Source organism: Leguminivora glycinivorella, chromosome Z (genome assembly GCF_023078275.1).
Source record: "Leguminivora glycinivorella isolate SPB_JAAS2020 chromosome Z, LegGlyc_1.1, whole genome shotgun sequence".
NCBI classification, from domain to species: Eukaryota; Metazoa; Arthropoda; class Insecta; order Lepidoptera; family Tortricidae; genus Leguminivora; species Leguminivora glycinivorella.
This window is the reverse complement of record NC_062998.1, coordinates 3,824,628-3,844,159: the sequence shown is the minus strand read 5'-3', so window position 1 is coordinate 3,844,159 and position 19,532 is coordinate 3,824,628. Positions and strand designations below refer to the sequence as shown.

Sequence of the window (19,532 nt, the reverse complement as noted above, 5' to 3'; positions counted from 1 at the left end):
GTAAAGATTAAATAAATTATGCTAATAAAAAATACGAGTCGAAAAGTCAGTCTCCCAACGGTAAACTAAACTAGACGTATAGTCATTGTACAAAATTGTACTTACGTATGTTACGTGTGTTACCTACACGTACAGCGAATAAAACTACAACGGAACGCTACACGAAACATTTCTCACCAGGCCCCGTAGCCGAATGGCATTTCTCCGACGCCAAACGAAAGCGATACGCCGCTGGCTCTGTCGCGCCAATACGCAAGCGCGATAGAGATAGATATCTACTAGCGCTTCGTTTCGTGAGCGTTTCGTGAGCGATTGTGCCATTCGGCTAGCCACCCAGCAGTCTTAATACGTTTTGTAACAGATGTTGGTTGCCCAAAGAAATAACTAGTGGGAAAAAAATTACAAGTAACATGCTTTTCTTTAGCGCTCCATAGCGAACGAAAAGGAACAGTCATTCGCCCGGCCCACACAGAACGAGACACACCTCGTGAGCAATGTGCTTGCGCGGCAACCGTTCAGTGTAGACGTGCCTCGGCATAACTAGGCATTGAGTACGAGTTTTTCTCGTAAGTCACCATAAAGTAGTTTCCACACATTAATTCGGGTCGGTTAACGAGAACTAAGAAAAAAATTACCTGCTTTGAGCAAAAAAACTTCAAATCACTCGTTTATTCAGTCACAGACTATGTTTTCCAACCACCGCTTCTACATCGTCCGGTTCTTTAAGGCAGGACGCGGTGAGCACGACCGGCTCGCCGTCCGTTATCAGCACGTCGTCTTCGATCCGGATTCCGATGCCGCGGAATTCCGGAGGCACTGACGTGTCGTCCGGACGGATGTATATGCCTGGAATAAATACATACATACAATCGCGCCAGAACATGAGACGCCTCAAGTTTCAGAGCCACTCTTGGCAATTAAGGGGTTGCCACTTTCCAGCCTCTCGCCTACACCACTATTTAACCCATATCCCACAACCCACAATCCACATCTACGACATCCATCGACAAATTCTTAACTTGTCACCACACGGAATAAGTTACGTTTTAGAAACTAGTTTGAGGAATCCAAAAATTCACTTCCACTATTGGTATACGTAAATGCGAAAAAAAAAAAAAAAATAGAAAAATAGGCGGATCCACAAAGGTCGATCACGGTCACGAGGCAAACGGTTAATGTAGACATGCCTCGCTCGAGGCAGCGCGCTTTCTCTATTTTCGGCCGAGCCACCTGATTAGGCACTTCTTTGCTTCGCGACTCTTGTCGCCTGCTCGCTCTCTATGGACCCGTCTAGCAAAGAGCACAAATTAACAAGTGGCAACATCGCAGTGTCGTTTCGTTTTCTCACACATATTCGTAACAAAGGGAAGACGATGTTGCCATATTTTCATTTCTACTCTTTACATATGTTTTTGTTAAGCTGTACATATGTTTTTTTAAACCCCGACGCAAAAACGACGGAAGAATGAACCGATAAAGATTTCTTTTTTTTTTAAAGCTGAATTAGGCGGGAGTGTTAGCCATGTTTGATGAAAATCGGTCCACGACGTCCGGGGCTTTCCATTTTTTTTGGCAATCTCTATGTTTCTCTTTTTTTAACGTACCCGGTTCAACGGTGACAACCATGTCCGTCCTCACGGGCATGTGGCGGCGCACGAGCGGCGCGTCGTGCACGTCCAACCCCAGGTAGTGCGACACGTGGTGGGGACACAGGCGGTACGCTTTCTGAAACATCCATAATACACACACTTTTGAGGTAAAGCCTGATCAGAATTGGGTAGGTAAGGTTTTTTTAAGATAGGCAAATAATTATTTTTTTCTGATAGAATTATAACGATCACAGAAAAGTGGCTCTTTTATTTTTATTTCGATATATTTCTGGCAGGAACGTAGACAATATTTCAGGCAGGCAAGCATGGTCGCGCGATAAAAAATAAAACATCAGGCCGCCCCTATCGCACTCGCCAGATGTTTTATCATTTATCGCACGCCCATACTTGCCTGCCTGCCGGCGTACCAAGCTTCCAATTTTATCACTTATCCATGTGGATAAGACATCTGTCACTCTCACACTGACATACTTGCTAAAGCGTGACAGATGTCTTATCCACGTGGATAAGTGATAAAATTAGAAGCATGATACGCCGGCTGGACGGCACAAATGGTAAAAACTCGTAAAGTTAGGTGACAACCGATATTCACTAATGAAAATTAGAACTAAACATAAACTAGTGCTACTTACCCCTACAAGGTCGCTGCCGTCTATGTTCCTAGGCAAGATGCCCTCCTGCTGTAGATGCTTGCCTAGTAACCTGCACATGGAGTCGAACAACTGGTCCAAAGCCGGCCGGTGCTCACCTAGTATTTGGATTAACCGTTTCTGTAATAAAAGTTATACCACTTTTTAGAATAGGATTTAAAGAATTTATATTCAAATAATTTGTGTCGGAGAATTTAGCTATAGAGTCTCAATAACATAGACAGTTAGTCTATGGAAATTCTCAGAGTTTTTCTTTGCAGCGTAGTAAATTAGGCCGTTTTGACCATTTTTCAAATCCTCTAGCGCCTTTTTAGACAATAATATAAAAAAAGTTAATTTGTCCTATACAAGTATACCTCTGCGTGTGTCCCATGATACGGGCAAGGGCAACATCCGCTCTGTGTACCCCTTACATTTCATTATAGTGTCAAAAGGGCCTCTACGCGTTGGCTTCGGCCCCGCGCACGCCTCCCAAAGGTCCGGAACACCATTGTTCCGTGATATGAAAGACATACATCTGCGTAGAAATACTCATTCCTCTACTGCCAGTCTCTTATAGTGTCATTATCTAATGGTGAGATTGGTGAGTACTCACTTGTACATTAAGTATGAGCTCGTACAGTATTCTCTGGTGCTTAGTGAACTTGCCCGACACTGGCCACGTTCGCGAGATGTCCGAGTTGTACAACCATCGTTGACTGCCTGTCGATAATAACATTGGCATCATTTATTTTTCATAAACAATATAATAGTATACCGGGAAAAAAATGCTGCGTCTATGAAGCTATAATCTAGTAGTGTCAGGTACTTTAATAGTTGAGCCATTTACGTGTGACGTGTCCAGTGTAAAGTGATCCCATCACAGCGAGTAAGCGATGAGCTGTCGGCTATAAAAAGGAACAAAAGTTACTCGCTCCCGTGAAATAAAAGAGACGCGATGATAGCGCGTAGTTATAGTTTGTAGCCGAGCTATTAACTACAAATCGCTCGCTCTCTGTTCTATTTACATGGGAGCGACTGTCTTTTGTTCGTTTCTATCGCCGATAGCTCATCGCTTAGTCTGGGCATATTTTTATTTTATTATCTGTTTTATTTTTTCTTCTAAATTTGGGAATTTTTGTACTTTTTCTACTCAGAATTATGAGCTCTTTTGATTCCACAGGAGAAAAAAAATGTCTCACAATGTTTTTTCCACTGAGTTACAATTTCTCATACAACTTGTTTGATTGTATCTCAGAGGAAGACAAAAAAAATTATGGAAATTTTGGGACATTTTTTGTCTCCTAGTAGAATCGAAAGAGCTCATAATTATGAGTAGAAAAAGTGAAAAATATCCACAAATAAAAAAAGTGAAATCGACAACAAAATAAAAATATGCCCTACTAGCTTTTGGGAGTCCGTGAACGTTCAATGAGCCATTTTTTTTAAAGTTGTCTACCCTACTTTTTCGTAACATGGGTATTTTTTACGCGATTCATTCTCAAAATCGCGAGGTCTTTCGATCCTGATAGGAGAAATTTCAAACCTTCCATTCCGTTACCGCCATTCAAAATGTATGAAAACATGGTAATGGAATGGGGAAAAAACCTGGGGACACTTTTTTTTCTCCCTTCAGAATTGAAAGACCTCGCGATTCTGAGTGGAAACCACATAAAAATTTCCAAAAGGCCCCACTACCTGAGTCCACTAACACCATCTCGTCTGCCTGCAGCAGCTGGTTGTTGGTGACGTAGTGTATGTGCGTGGCTCGCGCGCCGCCGGCGACCACGGGCGGGAAGGCGGGGTGCTCCGCGCCCGAGGCGCGCGCGCTGTAGTCTAGGACTGCCGTCAGGTAGTGCTCCGATACGCCTGCAAAAATAACTGGTTTTACAATATATTAAATAAATGACTAAATGACTAAATGACTAAGGGTCGGGAACTGAACAGTCTGTCATCGAATTTAGCGTTCGCTTTTTTTATGTTAGAGGCCAAAATTCATTTTGGGTTATCGCGCCAGCCAAGTAAGTAAGTAGTATTAAATTGTTTTGTATGGGAATTTCCATAGACTGCTGCGTGACGCTGACGTGTCACTACTGATTGATGCAACTGGTCCTAAATTTAATTTGCTCTGTCATGCCTTATCAGCTTGTTACTTAGGGTCGGTTGCACCAAACCGTCTGTTACCGAATATAGCGATCGCAATATTTTTTTTGTATGACAATTCCCATAGACTTCTGCTGCGTGACGTTAATGTGTGTTACCTGTGGTTGCAACTGGAACTTAATCATTGGTGTTTTTTTCGTCTTGGTGCACGCTGTGCTGCGTGGAGTCATGTCACTTGTATGAGCTTCAATTGTTTGACATGCACTCTGCACGCCTAATATGAGCGTGCACGAGGGCCTTACACCTACAGTTTGCAATATTTCTTACCTGGTTTAGTAACCGCCATAGCCATGTTAACCGCCTGGCTCCCAATATAGCACGTCTCCTTCATGAGTTCCTTCTCGGCCGGGCTCTTGATGGACCGCATGACGTGTAAAGCCTTCTGCGGGTCTCCGGACGCGGCCCCGGCCTGCCAGACCGGCGCCAGCAAGTCATTGACCTCGTGGTTGGCGTCGCGGAGGTTCCAGAGGATTGAGGGGCGAGTTGAGGACGCTACTCTGGAAAATATGACTTGTTAGAGGTGTGTGAAGGGAGATCACGGGAGATAATCGCGCCAGCAGTTTTCTCGCTCAAGGAACCTATTTCAATACAACGCGTGAATGGTGATTGCGTAATGGGTTTTTTGGACTTACAGATATATTTTTTTAGGTAAATTTAGTTTTAGTTTTTCTCTCTCAATTTTATGATGATTATTTCATAATTTTATTACTGTAACTTGACTTTGCCTAATTGCATATATTTGGAGAAATATTACGTCAGCAACTAGGATATATTATGGAATTTAATATGAATACAGCCAAAGTGCCAAAAATTTAAAATACCGATCATATTCTACAAGCCTTCTTGAGCTTACCGTGGGACTCAGTCAATCTGTGTAAGAATGTCTAACTATAATATTTATTTATTATTTATACTGTCTCAATTTTGACAATTTGGCCAATACACTTATACGTGAGAACCAATGAAAGGTGTAGCACCATCTTGACGACCATAGATTGTTCTCGATGGTTCCGAGGTACGTGTTTTTATTAGACTTCATCCGTATACGCACTTGGCGATGTAGCTCGGGAAGTTGCCAACAGGTCGCGCCTCGTCGACCGCGAAGAGCCGCGCGGCCGCGTGGCAGCCCGTCCGCGGGCCCTCCCACAGCTCCGCGTGCTCGTCCTTGTCGTGAACGAATAGGACTGACTGGAAGACAATTCCGAGGTTATAAAGTGATCTTATACTTAGAGTGAGGCATGTTGCGAGGAAATGTGCTCGCGCGGCAAACGTCCAATGTAGGCGTGCTGTTGATTGAGGCAGGTTGCTCGGCCTAGCAAAAAGCGCGCATTGCCTCCGCCGAGGCAAATTGCCTTGCGACGTACCTTGCTGTGTGGACCTGGCTATTGCTTTATTGATTGCAATGGTTTATTGCTGTATGCATACCATGTATGGCCATCAATTTTCTTTTTATCTACATAATAACATACAAGATTAGACGGCGCAATTATATGAATCACCATGCATAAAGCCTGGCAAAAAAAGAGTAGAAAAAATGAAGCCATTTTTCAAGTGACAACCATCAAGAGTATCAAGTCACTTTTGTATGAAAAGAGTAAATGTTTTAAATAATTTACATCATCCATTTCTACTTTTTTTTGCCAAGCTGTACATTTGTCAAATTCTACCTTGAAGTTGTTAGTTTGTGCAGGTTTCACCATGACTAGAATCGCCGAAGCCTCCATGCAGCCCGTTAGGTAAAAGAAATCCGAGTTCTGTCGGAACACATATGGAATTTTGTCTGACATGTATTGCTTGCTTGCTGCTGGGATTACTATCTGAAAATTTACAAATACGCGTTCATAGTACAGTATTCTAAACAAGTCACAATAAATTGCAAGCAAAAGTTGGTCTTGGTCTAGAGCAATGCTTGGTAAGAATGGCAGTACTTAAATTATTACAACTCCACCGCATATATTAATAAAATTACAGATGCACATTGGAGGTTTTTTATTTTTATTTATTTTATTATTGGAGAAGGTATCAGTAGGTTGTAGGACTTCATCGAGAGTCACAATAGATCAGAAATGGTCACAGTGATACATAAGGCGCTCTGAAGCCTTACAAAGTCCCTAACCAAGAAGAAGTGGGGCCAAAGAAGGCAGTTATCAACCTTAAGGTTTGGTTAAGGAGCTTGGAGAATTAAACTAGCTCTAGTAGCTCCTTGTTTTTCATACAAAACAGCCTTATTCTCAATTTCACTATCACTATCTACTAACTATGTGTGACTGATGCTCATTATGAACTTCTGCTACTAATTTCTGCACCAACGTTTCCCGCCTTTCTCTGTATTCCATCTGTGTGATGCCGCACGTTAGGAAATCTGGCTCAATCAGGTGAGGGTGAGTGTGAAATGTAGGCTGGCCCATGATTCCTTTAGGTATTTGAAATTTTGAAGACATTTTTTCGTCAGAAGGATGATCAATGACCGACATACGCCTTATTATCTGTAATGGTTTGCCACATATTTTCCTTCGGCTTTTGGAAACTGGAAAAAATAAAAATAGTAAAACTTTTACTCTACTCCATGTGTGTTGCGTAAACTCAATTCTTCTGTATTTTAAAAGGAAATGATATTATTCCTTAAGTAATTGATCAGGAATTAAAACTATTATGAGTCAATGACCGAGTGACAAAATATATTCCTGTAATAAACGATTTTTTTACAAAATATGTATATGTTTCTACTCGACTATTTTTAAAAAGTAATATAACCTATACGTTACAACTTACCTGTATTAAGCAAAGTTTTCCGAAAATTATGCATTATGTTAATTGAAAATAAATAGCAATAAAGGATAGAAGAAAGGAATTTGTTTATTTGGGCCAGTGGAAGAATACGAAAGAATTTCGGTGCTATGTGAACGGTATGTGACTGACGTTTGGTAAAGTGTTGCTAGCAAAAAAAAAATAAAGTGTAAAAATTAATTGAACGCCAAGTTTACACCTTGCGGCACCTGTGCGACACAAAGCAACCAAGAATCAAATTGAGGTAAGTGTAAGCCAATTTTTATACCTCATTTTATGCCAATTGTCTATGAGACTCTCTATCTTGTTTATGTCTCTAATCAACTTTTATTTTGTGTTTTGTGTCTGATTTTTGGCCTTTATTATCTTAATTTAGAATTATTTATAAATAAAAAAACGTGATTAAATATACATTTTATATTACCCTTTTTACCTTCAACATGTTAGTGTTGAGGAAAAGTATGTTATTCAAATGAAGAAAGTATAGACCTTCAGGAGTATTTTGTTTTGATATGCAAAGGCCTGTGGATGAAAAGGGCGATTGTGAGGCCCAATCTGACCTCGAGCGCTCTAGCAACATGCTAGCAGCGCCTGACAACAAGAAGAAGACCGAGTTGGACAAATCCGACGCGAAACCAAAGGCAAGTGAAGAGGACCCAAAACCACGAATAGTTCTCACATTTCGCTCCGAAAAGACAGGAACGCGTTCCAGCAACATGAAGATCGTTTCAGCTGAAGAGAAGCAAGAGGAAATCTCGCCGCGGCGCTCCTCCCGCATCAGAATACCCGTTATGTGGGACTCGGATGAGGAGACTGAATTTACGTCGCCCAAGAAAGAAAAAGCTGTAAGCAGCGTGTCGGAAAACGAAGAAGCTTCCGACGGGAGCACGCCCAAACGCTCCACGCGTCGAAGAAGCAAGGAGTTCTCGGATAATGTGATTGCTAATGCCATAGCTAGGAAAGAGAAGTATAATGAACCTGGACCTACTAAGAGGCCATCTCGACAGATAAAACCGACCCCTAAGGTGCTGGGGAACAAAGAGCTGAGGTGGCTACAGTCTCAGCCAATAAGTAAATTTATTGACAGCTCGGAGGGTGTGACGACCCGCAGGTCTCGGAGGAAGAGCTGTGAACCTGTGGAGGAGAAGAAAGTTGAGAAAGTATTTGAGGAGGAAGAAGATATTGAAGGGGAAGAGATGGAACTGGAAGGTAATTTAGTTAATTATTGTACCAGGCCAAGTTTTGTCCAAATTCTTAATTTTTGGGGTATTTCTAGCTCATCAAAATTATCCAATTTGTAACAATATAGGAAACATATAATATAATAGTACCCAATTTATAAAAAATTACAGAAGCCCAGGCAGAGGAGTCTGAAGTGCAATCAAATGATGTGAAGAAACTGAAACACCTGTGCGAGCTGGGGCTCCGAGCCATCAACCCTGCCGGCCTAAGTGACAGCCATGAGGCTGAAGACAGGTAATATGAATTAACCTTGCTTCCATACAACTGAAGTTACATTCACATTTAATTTAATCAAGGTCTTTGGTGCAAAATATAGAAAGTAAGGTGCACGATGGGGACCTGAGAGGCGCAGTTCGCTTACTTTTGTCAGATTCATCACTAGCGCCTACCAATGAGGAAACTGTGACGTCTCTCCGCGAGAAGCATCCAGCACCTTCTAGACCACTCGTAGTGCCCCCTGCGCCAGAGGTTCCGGTTGATCCCATAACAGTGACAGTGCCAGAGGTAAAGGAGGCAATAGCGGGTTTTTATAATGGATCGGCGGCCGGGTTAGACGGTTTGCGTCCGCAACACTTAAAAGAGTTAACGTCTTGTACGTCGGGCAGCAACGGTCCTCGTCTACTAGAATCGTTGACGAAGTTGTGCAACTTTCTGTTAAGGGGCTCGCTTAACCCTATAATTTGTCCATATATGTATGGCGCGTCACTGTGTGCCCTTGCGAAAAAGGATGGGGGTATCAGGCCCATTGCCGTGGGATGCACAATTCGACGCCTTGCAGCCAAGCTTTGCTGTCGGGCTGTTAGGGACCGAATGGCAACTTATTTTCGGCCTGTTCAGATAGGTTTTGGGACCGCGCGGGGATGTGAGGCAGCGATTCATGCCACTCGGGCATATGCACTCGCGAATGAAGGGTCAGATGCGGTTATTCTTAAAGTAGATATTAAGAATGCGTTCAACAGCGTTGAAAGAGACGTCATTCTAAATGAAGTAGCGAACCAGGTGCCCTCCCTCTTTCCATTTCTGCACCAATGCTATTCGACACCGAGCAACTTACTTTTTAATGGGACCACCATTTCGTCGCAGGTTGGTGCTCAGCAGGGTGATCCGTTAGGACCTCTTATATTTTGCTTGGCAATTCAGAAAGTTGTTTCTTCTCTGGATTCACCCCTAAATGTTTGGTACTTGGACGATGGGACTATTGGGGGTAGTCCAGAGACAGTGTTGAATGACCTTCATAAACTCGTGCCAGCGTTGAGGGAGATAGGTCTGGAGGTGAACCCTGCTAAGTGCGAGCTTTTTTGCTGCGACTCGTCTGTTGGTGTACGGACAGATTTTGAAGAGGTGTTGCCCGGCTTGCGGTACCTTCAGAAATCTTCTTTGTGCCTTTTAGGAGCGCCAATTTTTCCTGAGGGTGTCGGTGCTGCACTTGAAGATAAAAGGTTAGCGTTGGTTCGGGCCAAGGAACACCTGGGAAACTTGTCTGCGCATGTTGCGCTTATTCTGCTGCGGAACTGTTTTGCTGCACCGCGTATAATGTACATTCTAAGAACAGCTCCAACCTGGTTGTTTCAATCTGAAGTCGCAGCGTTAGACGAGACAATCAAGGGGTGCTTGAATCCATCTTGAATGTACATTTGGATGAAACGCAGTGGTGTCAAGCAGCCCTTCCAGTCCGTCACGGTGGGTTGGGAATACGGCGCTGTAGAGAGTTGGGAGTGGTGGCATTTCTTGCTTCGGCTCACGGGACATTGGGTCTTGTTGCTCGGATCTTATCTAACAATGGTGACATTACCCAGGTACCGTTTGCTTCGGAGGCGTTAGCCAAGTGGACTACTTTCTACGGTGGCGGGGATCAGCCCGAAAATCCCATTGTGCAGAGGGGCTGGGACGACATGTTGTGCAAGAAGACTGTTGCAAACATGCTAAAGGGAGCGGTGGGATCCAACTTGGCCCGCCTTAAAGCCGCTTCTAGGGTTGAGTCAGGGGCGTGGCTGCACGCATTACCTTCCCCGTCACTGGGCACGCTTTTGGACAATGACTCCTTAAGGATCGCGGTGGCCTTGCGATTGGGGTGTAAGGTGTGCGAGGCGCATCGGTGCGTTTGCGGGGTCATGGTTGAGGAAGACGGTCACCATGGTCTCAGCTGCTTGAAGTGCGCGGGACGTTTCTCGAGGCATCATGCTATCAATGATGCAATCCGCCGGGCTTTGGTGTCGGCCAACGTTCCTTGCGTTTTGGAACCTCCAGGGTTGTGCCGCACGGATGGAAAGAGGCCTGACGGTCTGACATTGGTTCCATGGCAGAAGGGTCGGTGTCTCTTATGGGACGCGACGTGCGTCAGCACGTTTGCGCCGTCCCACTTGAACCTTACGGTTAGGTCTGCAGGGTCAGCCGCGGAGTATGCGGCCAAAATGAAGCATGCCAAATACTCTGCCCTGGAACCAATGTACGACTTTGTGCCAGTCGCAGTCGAAACTGCGGGACCTTGGGCTCTGGAGGCGAAGGAGTTCATAAGGGATTTGGGCCGGCGGCTAAGGGACAAGGGATGTGACCCTCGGTCCGGATCGTACCTGGTCCAACAGATCTCATTGGCTATTCAGCGTGGTAACGCTGCCGGTGTGATGGGGACATTTGAACCGGGTACGATTCGGGACGGTTTTATTTAGCTTAAAGTAAATATTTTATGTGTGACGAAGCCTGTTGCGGATATCATCATTGGTTTGTTTGATTTAATGAAATAAGGAATAAATGTGATATTTTCAATCAAAAGATACCACATTGGCAGTTCTTCTATTCTTTACCTACTACCAACTAGTCGGCGCTTGGGTGGCCGATTAGTCGGCCGACTAGTGGGCTAGTCGGCCAGAACATAATTTTCGAGTAATTTATCAACATTTTTGAATTACAATGGGTCCTTTGTTGGCGCTTTTCATTATTTTTTAAAGGTTCAAAGATCAATGAGAATATTGATATACAATTTCCATTTTTAACAAACGGTTTGACTTAAGTGGGTAGGAATCCTGCCTATGAAACCGATAGTCCTTGGTAGGACATTACTTTCTGTGATTACCGCAGTTAATTTATGTTTGTACTCTTTTTCTATCACTTATAATGTGCCAACTAATCGGCCTTTTTTGCCGACTAATCGCCGACTACAAATGTGGCCGGATAGTCGACTTTTCTGGTCTACTAGTCGGTACATCCCTACTTTTAATCCATTGTTATCATGTTCATCCTATAAAGGTTTTAACTTAACACACCTCGGACACTGGCAATCAAATATATGAAAGAGGCGCGTTCCTAGCACGCGTAGCTCGTGTAGGTGAACGCGTACCAAACTTGTATGGGTGAGATATGACAGGTCGACTGGTCGCGTTTTTGACAGGCGGTAACTGTGAGGTAACCGAGAGGGAGTGGGCGGCACTTTCAGTACATGATACCCTTATAATTATCTGATGCTTAATTTCCTGCATGGTATATAATATACATATTTTATTTTAAGGACAGGCAAGTTCACTATTGCCTAGTGTCTCGGTTCCCATTGTCATGCCATCAAACAGAATTAAGTGTCAGTATGAATACTATGAATTACACAACCTACAGTTTCCTGTTGAACGCAATATGGGTGAATCAACTTTTTCTTGCCTGATATTGCCATGGTTACGGTCCCCTGAGTCACGTTGGTTTTATGCAAAATTATGCTACTGAAATTGTGCAGGCATGCATGTAGTCCATGTTTGTAGGTGGCAAATTAAGGAAAGGGCTTGTTAACACCAGAAAAATGCATGTTTGCATAGTTTAAGTAGCATAATTTTGCATAAAACCAGCATGACACAGTTTCGTTTTCTTTCAACCCCTTATTTGCCAAGAGTGGCACTGAAGATTTAGTAGTTTCATGTGTTCTGCCTACCCCTTTATGGGATACAGGCGTGATTGTATGTATGTATGTATGTAAAACCAGCGTGAAACAGGAGACCGTAACCATGGCAATAAAAGGCAAGAAAAATTTGATTCCCCCTTAACTATATTTAAAATCAAATTTTTGACCAAAACCTTTCACATCACCAGAGACGAAGAAATGGAAGAGCTAGAAGACGAGGAACTAGACGAAGAGCTGATCAGCAAGCTGGCCGAAGAGACGGGCTCTGAAGAGGCGGGCTCCGATGAAGATGACGATGAGTTCTTCTGCGCCGCCGATGCTTCGTGCGAGCGGCCCCGGCGCTCCACCCGGCTCTGCTCTGGGTACGGGGAGGACGAAGAGATGGCTGATGACGGGAAGTGAGTAGCGCTATGTACAATATTGCCCTACTAAGCCGAATGGCGCTATCTCAAAACCAAATGATTTTGAAAATCGAACTGTCAGCTATAGATACATAAGTATAAGTTAGCTATGGATTTTTGTTTGAGATGGCGCGTTTCAGCTTAGGAGGGCAGAATATTGTTGTATTAATTGTATATTAATTAGCCGGGTCAGTGACCCTGACCAGCCTCGCGAGGCAATGCGTCGTCAATTCGTCATGACTCATGAACGAGCACGGACGTTTTGCGCGCGATGTATTTGCTGCTCGGTCAGTGTGGATACATGCTTGATTATTATTGTATGATCAAAAATACGTCAGGTTCTGATAAAATTTCGTGGACAGTCACTAATTAACACAATTATACTTTATTTTCTAATAAATCATCCACTGAAAATAAACGGAAAATTTAAGTATTATATTGTTTACCTTTCCAACACAGATCGCAGCCGCGTCGCTCGTCGAGGATCCCCAAGAGCGTAGAATACTTGTCAGACACCGAAAGGTAAACCGATTTGAGTGGCCAGAAATGTAAACAACAATATACTTTACAGCTAAACTAAGAGAACTGTCGCCTGCAGTATTTCCTGGACCTATTGATCCCTTCAAGCTTTCAAGATAAGAGCGTACACCGTACAGTCAGTCAGCGTCAAAAAGAAGTCCGCGTAAATATCTGACCCGCTCTTATGGATCTAGATATAAATCTGCATCAAATATTTTTGCGACATTTCTTTTTTAACCCCGGACGCAAAACAACGGTGTTATAAGTTTGACGTGTCTGTCTGTCTGTCTGTCTGTTTGTGTGTTTGTCTCTCTGTGGCATCGTAGCTCCCGAACGGATGAACCGATTTATAGTTTTTTTAGTTGAAAGCTGAATTAGCCGGGACTCTGGAGTGTTCTTAGCCATGTTTCATGAAAATCGGTCTATGTCGCGGTCGGGCGTTTTTTTTCAAAATTTTAATTTTGTGGTTAGGTTATTGTGCGATGTTATTGCTGGTGACTGTATTCCCATAATATTGTCTTCGGTTACCGCGATAGTTACTCATGAAATAAAACTATGGAAACGGATTAAATCGCGTATAATGAATTTAAAATACATCCCGACGTTTCGAACTCTTTACAGCGTTCGTGGTCAACGGGTGACTGAGGAAAAATTACAATGTGCAAAAGCTACCCACTTACAAGAAATATTAACGAACCATGACCACAAATAATATAGATTTAGATTTGTATTCCCATGTTAAATTCCGGAGATGAACCTTCTATCTTTCTTGTGTTTCGGGTATCACGAGACCTGTCCTCGTTTGCCTCCTATCGAATAAAACAAGGAACCCCAAAGAGCATGCTACAACATGGTGAATCATTTGCATGTATGCCAATTATCATGCTATATATACTATATACACTATCTATTCCTTTACATACAGATGTAGTGGGAAAAGGGTTTCCTTCGTATTTTTCCGCAAATATTCGTATTTGTAATGCTAGTTCCGTCAATGTCAGTACATCTTGTACTGAGACTGACTGGAATAGCATGATACCTTCGTACGTTTCCGTAACTGACGAAGGCAAATCTTTTCGCACTATAACTATCTGTATATGTAATTTAACCCTTTTACTGCCTATCCCTTTTATAACTGCGGTAAGTAACATGGTGTACACGTCTTGAAAGCTTGAACGTTTAAGGAAATTAAAAAAAAAAACAAGTATCATTTCTATAGCGCGTCCTATCATTGTCTACATTTCTGGTCAGTAGTCCTTGTCTGTAACCCACGGTGTTTCATATGTATGTGTCCGCTTGATTTAGTTTATTGTGTAGAATGCTATCAGTGTACATCGCTACTAATAAGCGCTTTGCTTCTGTAATATTCTTAGATTTATCTTATAAATCTGTGGCGTATTTCACCACAGTGACATGGACACTTGACTATTCTGTGCCTATTTCTGGGTAACATTATTACTCAGCGTCAATATTTCTTACTTTTTCTATGAATGGCGAAGGGCGACAATATACAATAGGTTATATGCATGATTTTTTTATACGATTCTACTAGTTAATACATTACTAAAAATAAATATACCGAACACATCCAAAATATAAACTAAGAAACTAGAAAATTTTGGCGCGCTCGATCGAGCGTAATCTGACGTCACACGTACGCGCGTACCGTACACACGAGTGGGAGCGAGAAAAGAATAATTCTTTCTCGTTCCCACTTACAGACGTCAAGTGAAACATGACGTCACGTTTGAGAATTTGTGCAGCAATTTAAAAAAGCCGCTTTTTAAAAATTTTATTTCTCTATTAAATTACGATAAATTTCAAAGGTATTTTGTAAACGTATGTTTTTAAGCAATAACAATATTTTGGTAATTTTGGAGTTACGTGCATATCGTCACTACTTTAAAAAAAAACTTGTATCTTCGTCTGCCAATGAAAAGAAAATTGTAGTAAGTATGTATGGAATGCATATAGACTTACTGCGTTTTAACTTTGAGGAGCAGCGTGAGATACGAGATTTTTTCAAAGTAGTGACGATATTCCCTTTGTCTCTGTGATGAAACAGGCCAAAGGTGGTACTCCACTCAACTCTAATATAGCACACGTTAATGTATAACACTTATTCAGTAGGTACCCAGCGGGGGCGGATGACACGGAGGCGGCCTGCCCGGACGAGGAGGCGGGCGTCATAGCGACGTGCTTCTGCGAGGCCGCTAGCAACGTGTACGCCTCGCCTAAAGACTTGGAGGGTTAGTGTGTACACGGGTGCTGTAAAATAAACGACGCCTTTGATACCTTTTTTTACACTGCAAACTTTGCGCACGCTTTTATTTCGGGCAACAATACATCCATATTATGTTAGTGATAACTTAAAAACTAAACTAAATATACGTTAGTAGAAAATATAATTACAATAGGCTACTAGACTCATATCGAATTTGGGAAAATAGATGATTGTCTTTTGTAGTATTTGACATAAAAAAACAATATTTATAGAGTTTGGGTATTAAAAGTGTATGATGACTACGTATTTTCGATTAAAAATTTGTGTAATTTTTTATTTATTTTGGCCACCGAAAACGCTGTCAGCGGTGTAGTGACGTCATCGAATTCAAACCTTACTGCAAGTCAAAACAATCACTGATATATTGAACTTTATGCCTTCATACTTAAAAAGACAGAAAATGTTGTTTTCGAGTAGAATGGCCTGATGCACAGATACTCTATAGATTAACATGACTGTGTTGTTTTCGCCTGATTACGTAAAAGTATATTTATAAAATATTTTTTGCTGTTTTTAAGTCATAATACAATATGGTAATATTTTATTTCGGTTAATTGGACAGTACTTAATCATATAAGACACACTTTAAAAAAAGGTCAAGTAGCCTATTCGATATATAACGCTAACGCTATGAATATAGCGTTAGCGTCCCGACAGTTTTTTTTTCTCTACGCGAAACTCGGCCTTCCACTTTCGAAAATAAAATACATACTATTATTATTATTAAACATTTTCGTTAATCGTTTTATTCCCCAGCGGAGCCAGTGTTCTGCCAAGCCGTGGACCTGGTGGACGGTATCCGCGTGGGCTGCTCCCACAGCGCGCTGCGCACGGCAGCCGGCCTGCCGCTGGTGCGGAGCGGGCCCCGCGCGCCCTACGTGCTGGCGTGCGAGCAGCACAACAAACAGCTGAGGCTGCACATGGCTTGCGCTGCTTGTGGCTGCTTCTGTACCCAGGTAAGTACCAAGCAAAGACACCTAGTAGGACACCTACCAGGCGTAGTGGACACGATACAAGACAGATGCCTGCTCGGTTACATGCTTGAGTGCGAATAGAGTACGAAGGTCGGTGTGACACCGAGTGAAGCGAGAACAACTGTGCTTTTTCTTTAATTTTGATTAATGTGTGATGTACGGTGAGAAATTAAGAATTTAATCACCCCTTTTTCGTTCCGAAAGTGTCTTAGAAATCTACTGCGGGATATAGGTTCATAATATGTCTGTTTTTCACTCTGCAACCGTTATAAAGTTGAATGTTCAAAACTTTTAACTTTTCCCCAGGGCGTGTTCTACCGCTGCAACAAGAACCACTATTTCCACGTAGACTGCGGGATCTCCAGCGACCCAAAACAGAAGCCCGGCTGTCCTCACTGCGGAGTGTATTCATACCGCTGGCAGCCGGTCAACAGAGAGTGTCACAGAGTGCGCATCACAGCCAAATGTTCCAACAAGAGAGTGTTCCTACCTGATCAGAGGGTGCAATGGTGAGTTGACTACAATCAGCTTCTTTATTTATATACCAAGCGGTTTTTAAAGGTCTCAAATAGAAGCTTAGCTGTCCGCACTGTGGACTATAATTGCTGTTATAGCTCTGGTGGTCGTGGTACGAGCGTGTACACCGTGTCCAATAAGTCCGAATACTCACATTTTACCTCAGTTCTAAAGATATAGGGATCACAGGCCATCAAATTCTTATTTAAACTGAAGAGTATATTCCTTTTAATAAAATACAAGCACAAAGTTCATGAAATTTCCGAAGTGTCTAAGAAAAACAAAGAGGTAAAGTGCCAACAAAATACTTGCTCGGCACGCAGGTGACGAGTTATTTTTTATAAGCAGAATCTGTATGTGATAAAACAGACGCCACGTGTCCAAAATAAACTATTATGGGTACCGAGGATAGATAACGTTCCGGGCAACTAGAAAAATGTGCCTAGGTTCCAGAGCTCACCATCGGCCCAGGTGTGGGATGCAGTATGTAAGCGAGGTAAACTACCTTCAGTACTTACAGATAAAAGCGTTAAAATCAACGTTTTTTTCTTTAAAACCAAGGTTTTGGAGAAAAAAATGCCTTAAAGTTAAAAAGGATGCTTGGGAATGAGTATCATGTGTCCCAACAAGACGCACCTCCAGCACATTCGGCAAATGGTATTCTAGCGTAGTTTCAGACTAATTTGGTAGTTTTTTATCCGAAACATGAGTGGCCACCCAGGCCTCCAGGTTTAGGCGTATTAGACTACTTTGTATGGTCATACATGCTTTGAAGACTAAATTTTTATAAAATCATAAACCTAGATCATTTCAAAAAGATTATTGAGAGTATTTGGAATGAAATGTGAAGAAAACGGTGCGTGCCGCGTGTGATCCGTTTGAGAAGCGTTTGAGGCTGGTAAACAAGTTAATGCTGGAATTATTCCAAAACGTAGTAAATAAGAGTGCCATTCATAAAATATAAAAATTTTACCTTCCAATAAAATTGTTATTATTTTGCCTGGTATATCCGAGGTCTTTATAGAGAGAGTACGTCGTAGACGTCGCATCGGACCGATAGATGGCGCCATCGTTCGTTGTAAGTCGCTCCGGCGTCACACCGCCGCGATGTTGGTAGTCCCGTTTTTCCCCACCTGCAACACAAGGCCCCCCCCCCCCCCCGCGCCCCGACCCGCCACCAGCCACCCTCATTGTTGAGGAGAAGTGCCGACGGTATATTAAGCCTACCAGGAAGGCATCACTCAGACCTCGGATATACCAGGCAAAATAATAACAATTTTATTGGAAGGTAAAATTTTTATATTATTTGTGCCGTTTGTATATCCGAGGTCTTTATAGAGACCTGTTTATTATTTGTGTGTGGATTGAGTGAGCACCTTCCGAAAATAAAAAAAAATATGCTAATCATTTAGTAAAAGTTCTAAAACAATTGTAAAACGAATCTCTGAATTTGTAAAAAGATAAATCAAAAGATACAGCCATTAACATGTGCTCACTCAGTTCTCACAAACTACCAACGAAAACAGTGAATATATTCATTTAACATATAATATTTATATACTAACATTTAGTAAAAAATAGGCCAACCTACCTCTATAAATATTAGATCACCTAGTGACGTATTAAATTTTTTACAAATAGTTTCTTATGCTCACTCAATCCACACACTTTTGAAAAGCCGAATTTTGATGAAAAACATAAGATTTAGACCGCTATTATATGTGTATAGTTTAGTAAAAGTGAAATGGGAATTTGTAAAATACAAAACGAACCACTAACGTGTCAGGTTTTTTTATAATAAATTTTTGTAAGTGCTTACTCAGTCCACACGTTTTGAGAAAGTTAAAAATGTAAATATCTTACGATTTGTAGCACCTAAGACACTCGAAAGTACTTCAACATTTAGTAAAAATTTTTACTAAATATCCACCATCTAATATTTTATATTCGTTGTCTGGTTTTAAAGATATTCAGACATAACTTTTCTCATACAAATGTATCAAGTAGGGTGACCACACTATGTCGGCTCCTGATTTTCCCCACCTTCCCATTGTCATATTGAGATTGGGGAGTTTCGTTCAATTTTGATAATAGTTTACCGGATTTGTAAGTGGGAGCGAGAAAAGAATAACTATTTCTCGCTCCCACTTACAAATCCGGTACGCTCATCTGTTAGCGCGATTAGATTACCAGGTTCCGGTTTCTTACTAGTGAAGTATTATATTCTTTGTTTCTTACCAATTATCATTCATGTCCTTTTTAATGCATGCATGTCGATATGGTTATTATCCTGACGTCGATAAAAATTACACAATACACATCATCACTAGGCCAAGAACATAACCTAAAAACAGTTTGCAGATGGATAATTAATATGGTATTAGTTTAATATTATCAAAATTGAACGAACGAAACTCCCCAATCTCAATATGACAATGGGAAGGTGGGGAAAATCAGGAGCCGACATAGTGTAGTCACCCTACTTGATACATTTGTATGAGAAAAGTTATGTCTGAATATCTTTAAA

General features: G+C 41.9%; 2 protein-coding genes across 2 annotated transcripts in view; one reads left to right on the top strand and one right to left on the bottom strand.

Annotated features, from left to right (window-relative positions):
* Window positions 1-650: 650 nt before the first annotated feature.
* On the bottom strand, window positions 651-7,312 carry LOC125241629 (xaa-Pro aminopeptidase 3-like). Its single transcript, XM_048150190.1, has 10 exons — window positions 7,175-7,312; window positions 6,661-6,929; window positions 6,070-6,219; window positions 5,454-5,590; window positions 4,670-4,899; window positions 3,938-4,108; window positions 2,856-2,962; window positions 2,243-2,380; window positions 1,605-1,725; window positions 651-846 (listed from the first exon to the last, which is right to left on the bottom strand). The coding sequence occupies exons 1-10, from the start codon at window positions 7,206-7,208 to the stop codon at window positions 677-679; spliced, it is 1,527 nt and encodes a 508-aa protein (XP_048006147.1). The 5' UTR covers window positions 7,209-7,312; the 3' UTR covers window positions 651-676.
* A 219-nt stretch (window positions 7,313-7,531) lies between these two features.
* LOC125240837 (histone-lysine N-methyltransferase EHMT2) overlaps window positions 7,532-19,532 on the top strand; it is a 40,342-nt gene continuing 28,341 nt past the window's right edge. The window contains 7 exon segments of the mRNA XM_048148977.1: window positions 7,532-8,398; window positions 8,542-8,665; window positions 12,500-12,709; window positions 13,172-13,234; window positions 15,362-15,480; window positions 16,272-16,471; window positions 16,796-16,998. Coding sequence (XP_048004934.1) covers window positions 7,702-8,398; window positions 8,542-8,665; window positions 12,500-12,709; window positions 13,172-13,234; window positions 15,362-15,480; window positions 16,272-16,471; window positions 16,796-16,998 — 1,616 coding nt within the window. The 5' untranslated portion in view covers window positions 7,532-7,701.

Coding starts and splice junctions, on each gene's coding strand:
- LOC125241629 (XM_048150190.1), bottom strand. CDS start 7,208: ATGCATAATTTTCGGAAAACTTTGCTTAATACAG. Junction 4,900..5,453: donor TTCCCGAGCTACATCGCCAA/GTGCGTATACGG, acceptor CATATTTTCCAG/AGTAGCGTCCTCAACTCGCC. Junction 847..1,604: donor GGTTGTCACCGTTGAACCGG/GTACGTTAAAAA, acceptor TATTTATTCCAG/GCATATACATCCGTCCGGAC.